The 9,451-nt window shown below is 48.0% G+C and overlaps 1 protein-coding gene and 1 pseudogene across 4 annotated transcripts; both read left to right on the top strand.

The window, feature by feature from the left end:
- Nucleotides 1-1,446: 1,446 nt before the first annotated feature.
- Nucleotides 1,447-4,835, top strand: ATP5MC1 (ATP synthase membrane subunit c locus 1). 4 transcript variants are annotated; one of them, XM_025363155.1, is made up of 5 exons: nucleotides 1,447-1,522; nucleotides 2,089-2,136; nucleotides 3,364-3,438; nucleotides 4,119-4,297; nucleotides 4,621-4,835. In XM_025363155.1, exons 2-5 carry the CDS (start codon nucleotides 2,098-2,100, stop codon nucleotides 4,733-4,735), a joined length of 408 nt encoding a protein of 135 aa, XP_025218940.1. In that variant the 5' UTR covers nucleotides 1,447-1,522; nucleotides 2,089-2,097; the 3' UTR covers nucleotides 4,736-4,835. The 4 variants fall into 4 exon arrangements, with proteins under 4 accessions (XP_025218940.1, XP_025218942.1, XP_025218943.1 ...); XM_025363157.1 differs by having other exon boundaries at nucleotides 1,468-1,592; XM_025363158.1 differs by having other exon boundaries at nucleotides 1,469-1,522; nucleotides 4,146-4,297.
- Nucleotides 4,836-8,526: 3,691 nt separating this feature from the next.
- Nucleotides 8,527-9,133, top strand: LOC112610108 (annotated as a pseudogene).
- The last annotated feature ends 318 nt before the right edge of the window (nucleotides 9,134-9,451 follow it).

Here is a 9,451-nt window from a genome sequence, read left to right as displayed (position 1 = left end):
AAAAAAAAAAAAAAAAAAAAAAAAAAAAAAGAAAATATCATAACTTATTTCACCTTTTACTGTCAGTGGTACATTTACTTGTTTCCAATTTCGACAAACTCTGCAAATGCACATCTTTTTAAAAGAATCTGCATTTCTGATTCTTCAAAATAAATTTCTAGAAGTGATATTACTAGATGAAAGTGGATGGAGAGCTTAAAGGCTCTCAGTTACTCAAGAATTACTGGGTCAAAGAGGATGGCCCATTCATAGCCTTCGAATAAAAATAAATATTGCCAAACTGCTTTCAAGGAAGGTTTTCTAGTTCACCCTCTCACCAGCAATATAGGAGAGAGTGTGGCTTACATTAATAAAAAGAACTCTGCTGTTTTGAGCAGTACTAAGTGGTGCATTTAAACTTATATTTCTTTGATTAGGAAGGCTGACATTCGTTCCTGAAATTCATATTTCTTCCTTAGTGAATTGCCTGTTCCTATCCTTTGCTCGTTTTTCTATAGGGATATTATTTCATCCTTTCAGTGTTGTTTTTACAAAATAAACAATTTTTTGTTTGTTTTTCCCCCGAAACGGAATCTTGCTCTGTCATCCAAGCTGGAGTGCAGTGGCGCGATCTCGGCCCACTGAAACCTCAGCCTCCCGGGTTCAAGAGATTCTCCTGCCTCAGCGTCCCGAGTAGCTGGGATTACAGGCACGCGCCACCATGCCCGGCTAACTTTTGTATTCTTAGTAGAGAAAGGGTTTCACCATGTTGGTCAGGCTGGTCTCGAACTCCTGATCTCAGGTGATCCGCCTGCCTCGGCCTCCCAAAATGCTGGGATTACAGGCATGAGCCACCGCGCCCGGCCCAACAAATTTTTTAGAAAGCCATCTGAATGCTAGTCCATGACTGCTGAACACCGGCTGAGGCTCACAAAACTGCGCTCACCGCTTGGGGACTTTCCAGCCGGCCTTTACTCTCCATGGCTAAAGCGGACTTTCCACAAATCTCCACAGTGGGAATTACCGCAAAGGCGTCGGCTGTCCCGGCCTCGAATGTCTCGCGGGATCTCAGCTGTCCTTGGGGCGGCCCCCCCAGCACAACTACAAATCCCAATATGCAACGCGCCCCGTGGCCCAAGCGCCCGAATGAAGGCTCGGGGCCAAAGTCATGTGTCTGACTGCGTCACATGTCCCGTCCTCTCTTCCATGCCTTTTTCTTCAGCTTCCACCTTGGTCGCCATCTTGTGCGCGAGGTTATGGAACCTCTGAGTCCCGCCAACTCTATGGTCGAGCGTTTCAGGGATCAGCCAATCGTAATCCAGATCTCGCAGTAAAGCCCAGCCTCTATCCGCATGGAGGCGGGAATTGCCACGAAGCTCCTGTGGAGGGAGAGGAAGCAGCTGCGGAAAGCCAGTAAGAGTGGAGGAATCGATGACGCAAACCAATGGGGACGCGGGGATATTACGGCCAATGAGAATGGAGGAGGTCCAGGACACGTGGGTGGGGGAAGCTGAGAGCTGAGACCAAGGGCTAAAGCTGGGAGGTGAGTCTGTCACCTTGAGCCGGGCGAGCGCTGTGGGCCGAGCAGGGGTTGCAGGGCAGTGGGAGTGCAGGTGACTTGGGACCGGGAGCCAGCATAGGCAGGGTTGTGGGCTGGGCAGTGGGGAGGGGTATTTCCCCCCAGAGCTGGGAGAAGCGATGGCAATCTAGATATGGCCTTATCAATGAATGTTAGTTACCAACGGTAATGAACGATTGACTGCCTCGGCTGGGGCGGGTCGACGACTGCTGTGTAAGATGGGCAGGACCCTGCGCGACACCTGTCCAGTGTCCGCCTCCAGCCTTCCTGGGAGACCATTCCCTTTCGCAACATTTCCCTCCTGGGGCTTGGGCCCCTTTCCTTGACTTCCAATCTCCATGACTTTCCCTTGAAGACCCGCTGCTCTGTCCCTCTGACCTCTAATGCCCTCCTCAACTGGGGCACGGTGCAAGGAAGAGAGTGGTCTAGGGAGGACGGGCGGGGGTGAAGGGGACGACCAAAGGTCGTCACTATAAGCAAACAACCAGGCTCTCAATGGGATAATTATTACTTTTTTTTCCCCTCTGCAGACTGAAAAAATGCAGACTACCGGGGCATTAGTCATTTCTCCAGCTCTGGTAAGCTGCCGCGCCGCGGTGCTCTGTAGTACCAGGTGTATGGTGTGGGCGCCATCAGTGTTTAATGAATGAACCCAGGGGAACTTGGCGTCCTGATGATGTAGACTCTTTGAGGTGGCTGTAGGATGTGATGAAGGTAACTTCTAGGCCTGTGAACCAAGCTATCTTGGCTTTGGAATGTGGTCAGAGAGTCTGGATTTGATTTTTATCCCCAGTCTGGCTTGGCCATAGAGACAGCCCACTAAAACAGTGGTTTTCTTTTTTTTTTTTTTTTTTTTTTTTTTGAGACGGAGTCTCGCGCTGTGTCACCCAGGCTGGAGTGCAGTGGCGCGATCTCGGCTCACTGCAAGCTCCGCCTCCCAGGTTCAGGCCATTCTCCTGCCTCAGCCTCCAAGTAGCTGGGACTACAGGCGCCCGCCACCACGCCCGGCTAGTTTTTTGTATTTTTAGTAGAGACGGGGTTTCACCATGTTAGCCAGGATGGTCTCGATCTCCTGACCTCGTGATCCGCCCGCCTCGGCCTCCCAAAGTGCTGGGATTACAGGCTTGAGCCACCGCGCCCGGCCAAAACAGTGGTTTTCAACAGTGGCTGCGTGTTAGAATCATCCAGGGAGCTTTTAAAAATCCTGATGCCTAGGCTGCACCTTAGACACCATTTGCATCAGAGTTTGGGAATGGGGGTGGAACCCAGGCATCTGTATCTTTTAGACTTCTCCAGATGATTCCACTGTGCAGCCAAGTTTGAGAACCACTTCACTAAAAAGTATTTCAAAAACGCCATGTTACAGATGGCTCTCCTGGATGGCTATTCCAGTCGGTTTCCAGGGCTGATTGGCCCACTCCATTTAGGGTATGCAGCTGTGAGTGTATTTTAGCAGAATAAAATTTCCCCCATCTGATTACTCGGTGATCTGGGTATAAACCTTTCCTGTACCTGCTTTGGTATTAGTGTGGGTTCTTGTTCCATTCTGGAAAACCGATTAAGGCTGTGCCCAAAGGAGTGAACTTTGGTATGGTTTTGAATGGTGAAGGTTGCCACTGCTGACTACATCAAGCTATCAAGACAGCTGTCTCTGGGGCAGGCCTGATAGAAACAGGAATAAATTGACCTTGAAATACATTGAACTTATTCTGTTCATGAAATCTGTAGTCATTTTTGACAGCTCAGCAATTAGGGTTTTTTTTTCCTTGACTGATTTGGTAGGATGTGGCTTTCTGATTTTACAGATCCGCTGTACCAGGGGTCTAATCAGGCCTGTGTCTGCCTCCTTCCTGAATAGCCCAGTGAATTCATCTAAACAGGTAAGGGAGGAATAGCCCTCTTAGGAATGTTCCTAAGGCCCAGGGTGGTGGCTCACACCTGTAATCCCAGCTCTTTGAGAGGCTGAGGCGAGAGGATCACTTGAGCCCAGTAGTCGAGACCAGCCTGGGCAACACAGTGAGACCCCATCTCTACAAAAAAATATAAAAATTAGCCATGTGTGGTGGCATGTGGCTGTAGTCCTAGCCACTCCAGGGCTGAGATGAGAGGACTGCTTAATCCCAGAGGTTGAGACTGCTGTGACTGTGCCACTGCACTCCAGACTGGGTGACAGAGCAAGACCCTGACTCAAAAAACCCCATTCATTCATTAATTTTTTAAAAATCAAGGAATGTCCCCAGACAGGGGTCCTTCAGGTTAAGTTGTCTTTAGACCAAAGTGGGAGGAGAGTTGGAGAATCTGTGTGCTTTAATAGTTCTAAGTCCCCCATGGTGAACCTTGTGAGGTCTGCCTAACCCATGAAATTTCCCTAGTCCTGTCTGACAACAGACCCGAAGACTAATTCCCAGCATACTCTGCAATCAGAGTATTCTGCATTTACCAGGCAGTTTGCCAACAGTTTCAGAGCTCAGGTGGGTGGGGTGAGGGAGGTAGAGTCAGCCACCTGTCCTTATGCCATACTATCTCTCTGCTATCTTGCCTGCCTTGCTTCTCTTTCTAGCCTTCCTACAGCAGCTTCCCACTCCAGGTGGCCAGACGGGAGTTCCAGACCAGTGTTGTCTCCCGGGACATTGACACAGCAGCCAAGTTTATTGGTGCTGGGGCAGCCACAGTTGGTGTGGCTGGTTCAGGGGCTGGCATTGGAACGGTGTTTGGCAGTTTGATCATTGGCTATGCCAGGTAAGTTTGGGTGGTCTGGAGCATCTCCCACTGGAAATTCCACCGTTTGGGGAAGCCTCAGCTGAAGAATCTCCCTTAAGGAGCCTTCAGGTTGATTTCATCTACATCATAGTTTCTCCAGAGAAAGCATGTGTCCAGCCTGGCTCACTTAAACTTACCAGGTTGGTCCACTCTGCTTGTCCATCCAAATCCCCAGGATCTGTGCAGGCTAGGCCCTCTCCCAGGAGTAACACTCCACTCCCCATTCACCTCACCCTCCTATGCCCTCCCCTCCCCTCACCCCTTCCTCTCCCTCAACTGGCAGTTATCTCTGTCCCTGGCAGGAACCCATCTCTCAAGCAGCAGCTCTTCTCCTATGCCATTCTGGGCTTTGCCCTGTCTGAGGCCATGGGGCTCTTCTGTTTGATGGTCGCCTTCCTCATCCTCTTCGCCATGTGAGGCTCCGTGGGGGTCACCTGCCTGTTGCCGCTGCAACTCCACGCCATTCCTGGTGCTGGGGTGTACTAAGCTTTACCATTAAACACAACGTTTCTCTAAACCCCTGTCGGTGCTTCTGTCCTTTGACCTTCAGGAGGGCCTTGGTAGAGGGTGAGGAGAGGGAATTTGGTCAACCATTGGTGATTGGGAACTCCTCCGGGCTGAGAAGGAGCACTGCCATGACTGTAAGAACACAGAGGGTTCGGCCGGGCGCGGTGGCTCAAGCCTGTAATCCCAGCACTTTGGGAGGCCGAGACGGGCGGATCACGAGGTCAGGAGATCGAGACCATCCTGGCTAACACGGTGAAACCCCGTCTCTACTAAAAATACAAAAAAACTAGCCGGGCGAGGTGGCGGGCACCTGTAGTCCCAGCTACTCGGGAGGCTGAGGCAGGAGAATGGCATAAACCTGGGAGACAGAGCTTGCAGTGAGCTGAGATCCGGCCACTGTACTCCAGCCTGGGTAACAGAGCGAGACTCCGTCTCAAAAAAAAAAAAAAAAAAAAGAACACAGAGGGTTCTCATGTTCTCCCAGGAGGATGTGGGTTTGTCTGAGTAATGAGATTCTTGCCTTTTCCCTTCAGATTTAGTACAGTTGGCCCTCTGTATCCATGGGTTCCATATTTGTGGATTCAACTAACAGTAGGCAGAAAATCTTCAGGAAAAAAAGTGAATGGTTGTGTCTGTACTGCACATGTACAGACTTTTTTCTTGTTATTATTCCCTAAACAATACAGTATAGCAATTATTTATATAGCATTTACCTTGTGTTAGGTATTTTTTTTTTTTTTTTTTTTTGAGACGGAGTCTCGCTCTGTCACCCAGGCTGGACTGCAGTGGCCGGATCTCAGCTCACTGCAAGCTCCGCCTCCCGGGTTCACGCCATTCTCCGGCCTCAGCCTCCCGAGTAGCTGGGACTACAGGCGCCCGCCACCTCGCCCGGCTAGTTCTTTGTATTTTTTTTTTTTTTTTTTTTATTTTTAGTAGAGACGGGGTTTCACCGTGTTAGCCAGGATGGTCTCGATCTCCTGACCTCGTGATCCGCCCGTCTCGGCCTCCCAAAGTGCTGGGATTACAGGCTTGAGCCACCGCGCCCGGCCCCTTGTGTTAGGTATTATAAGTAATCTAGAGATGATTTAAAGTAGATGGGAGGATGTGCATAGGTTATATGCAAATACTACACCATTTTATATAAGGGACTTGAGCATCTGGGGATTTTGGTATCCACTGAGGTCCTGGAGCCAATCTCCCACAGATACCAAAGGATAACTGTAACAACTGTATATTAATACATATATTCACAACTGTATATTAATATTAACACAACTATATATTAATAAGCAATTATATTAATAGGTTAATTAATATACTGTATATTAATAGGTTAATAAATTACTAAAAATTAATAATTTGAAGGGCTTAATTTGAACCAAGCATTTTACATTCATTACCTCCACAACCCTAAGAGTTATAAGCACAACTTTAAAACTGTTTTGCAAATGACAGACCCAGGGTTTGGGGAAGCAAAATAACTTATCTAGTATCACAGAGGTGGTAAATGGCAGATTGGGGATTTCTCCCCTCAGGCCAGCTTAAACCTTAACTGCAGTGTTGTTCTATTTCCTTTTTTTTTTTTTTTTTTGGTCCCATCTATTTTCATTCCGGTCACACAACAATTAAGGTGGCGCAGAAAGGGAAACTTGGTCCCAAAGAAGTTGTATAGCAGGTGAAAGGTAGAGGTAGGCTTCTATCTGCCTGTGTTTAGCCCCATTTGTAGGTTTCATTTTCACTATCAATTAGTCTTTCTCAGAGTATCTAAATGTTCTTGAAGCAGATAAAGTACACAATCCTAGTTCTTGGAGAATTTATCATCTTAGTTTTGCTAGGGATAAAAGACTATTTGGAGCCAGGCACGGTGGCTCACGCCTGTAATCCCAGCACTTTGGGAGGCCAAGGCAGGCGGATCACCTGAGGTCAGGAGTTCGAGACCAGCCTGTACAACATGGAGAAACCCTGTCTCTACTAAAAATACAAAATTGGCCGGGCATGGTGGTGCATGCCTATAATCCCAGCTACCCGGGAGGCTGAGGCAGGAGAATCACTTGAACCCAGGAGGTGGAGGTTGTGGTGGGCTGAGATCACGCCATTGCACTCCAGCCTGGCCAACAAGAGCAAAACTCCGTCTCAAAAAAAAGATGATTTGGGGGTGTATGCCAATGAATGAATTCCATTGAGAGCTTCGTCCAGCATCTTCCTTGAGTTCTTAAAGTCTATGCCCACCAGTCTTGCCGCTCTTGGCTACAGTGGGACTGATAACCCATGTAAAATTAGCTAAGTTGACATATCAACAGTTGCTGCTTCTCTAAGTCCTTGCAGGAGAAAGCCATGGACAGAGAACTCATGCAAAGAAGCTGGGAATGTGGTCTGTCTCAAATTGGATGGCTTCAAAGGGAGTAGTAACTTAAAAGTGGGATCCATTCTGTGAAAACCTTATACCTCAACTGCAAAATGTGAAATAGTGAAACCAAGAAAATATCTAATTGGTGTTAAGAACACTTTCTAACTGAAAGGCAACTAGCAAAGAGTTAAAACATACAGAAAATTTGGATTCCATTTACATGCAATTTAAAGACAGTCATGTAGGTATTTAAACATCTTCCTAGGGACCTTAGGGGAAGCAAAGAAATCTAATCCTAACGTCCTTGCCCTCAAGGAGTTTGGGGCACCAACAGAGTAGAAATAAGTACACCATGCCCTATATCATTGTATATGTGGGTACATGAGCTCTGTGCTATAGAAGTTCCCAGAGGAAAAAGGCTGGTGAGTTGTAATAATGTGGGCTGACATTTGATCACCTGTGTGTCATACACAATGCTAAGCACTTTCCATGATTAACTTCCAACATCCCTACAGAATAAGTCAGTTTACAGATAAGCAAGCAAATGAAGAGGCTCAGAGAGGTGAGGCATCTGCCTAAATTCTACTAAACCAGAGCTGGTTAGTAAAGCTGGGATTCAAACTCCAGAATCTGTGTTCTTAGCTTTATGCTGACTCATCTGAGGTTTGCACAAGTGTCGTGACTTGCCCAAGGTCATACAGCATGCCAATGATTCGAATCCCAATCTGTCTGACACTTATACAATCATGGCCTTTCCACCCCAGGACTTCTTAACCTTGGCATATTTGGGGCCAGATAATTCATTGTCGTGGAGGGGACTCCCTTGTGTAGCGTATGTTTAGCAGCATCCCTAACCTCTACCTGTTCAATGCCAGCAGTAACTGACATCCCCACCCAAGTTGTGACAAATTGCCAAATGTCAGAATATTGACAAATGCCCCCTGGCTGGGGGGCAAAACCATGCCCAGTTGAGAGCTACTGGTCTACCACAATCTGCTGCATCTCCTCAGCCTTTTCACCTTAAGAAACTCCCTCAAGGTTGCCCACAGCAAGCCAGTGACAACCTGAAGTAGAGCCCAGGAATCTCATGGCCGAAGAGGAAATGGAACTGAGGTTGAACTAGTGACCGATGTTTCACCAAGGGAGTAATGGATTAACTGCTAATGCTGTTACACAAACAGAATGGCACAGCTGGCTTCCTACCAGCTCACTTCCTACTACCTCCAGTGGCAATCAAGAAGCAGCCCCCAGGGAAGGTGGTTGCCCTATCTTTCCTGTGAAATTCCAGGAATCCAGTTTTTGCCAAGAGGATGGTAAGAATTTCCTGCTCTTTGGTCTCGGCTGCAGAAGCAAGATGAAGGGAACATCATCGCTTGGCAAGCATTGCAATAAGACACACAAGTCGTGCCACCACTATGGCTCTAAGGCCTACTACCTTCAGAAGTTGACCTGTGGCAGGCCAGGCACGGTGGTTCACACCTGTAATCCCAGCACTTTGGGAGGCTGAGGTGGGTGGATCATGAGGTCAGGAGTTCAAGACCAACCTGGCCAACATGGTGAAATCCCATCTCTACTAAAAATACAAAAAATTAGCCGGGAGCGGTAGTAGACGCCTGTAATCTCAGCTACTTGGGAGGCTGAGGCAGAGAATTTCTTGAACCTGGGAGGCGGAGGTTGCAGTGAGCCAAGATTGTGCCACTGCACTCCAGCCTGGACAACAGAGCAAGACTCCGTCTCAAAAAAAAAAAAAAAGAAAAAGAGAAGTCGACCTGTGGCAAATGTGGCTACCCTGCCAAGCACAAGAGGATGTATAACTGGAGTGCCAAGGCTCAAAGATGAAATGCTCACTGGGACCAGTCGAATAAGGCACCTAAAAGCTGTATACCAGATTCAGGCATGGATTTCATGAAGAAACACCTAAACCCAAAAGGGCAGCTGTGGAAGCATCTGAGTCATCTTAACAATTTCAACCATTAGGCCGGGTGCAGTGGCTCAAGCCTGTAATCCCAGCACTTTGGGAGCCGAGGCGGCTGGATCACGAGGTCAGGAGATCAAGACCATCCTGGCTGACACGGCGAAACCCCGTCTCTATTAAAAATGAAAAAAAAAAAAAAAAAAAAGCCAGGCATGGTGGCACATGCCTGTAGTCCCAGCTACTTGGGAGGCTGAGGCAGGAGAATTGCTTGAACCTGGGAGGCAGAGACTGCAGTGAGCCGAGATCGCGCCACTGCACTCCAGCCTGGGCAACAAAGCGACACTCCGTCTCAAAAAAAAAACAA

This window comes from Theropithecus gelada, chromosome 16, assembly GCF_003255815.1.
Source record: "Theropithecus gelada isolate Dixy chromosome 16, Tgel_1.0, whole genome shotgun sequence".
NCBI classification, from domain to species: Eukaryota; Metazoa; Chordata; class Mammalia; order Primates; family Cercopithecidae; genus Theropithecus; species Theropithecus gelada.
The sequence above is the reverse complement of the archived record's forward strand: the minus strand, read 5'-3'. Positions and strand labels throughout refer to the sequence as shown.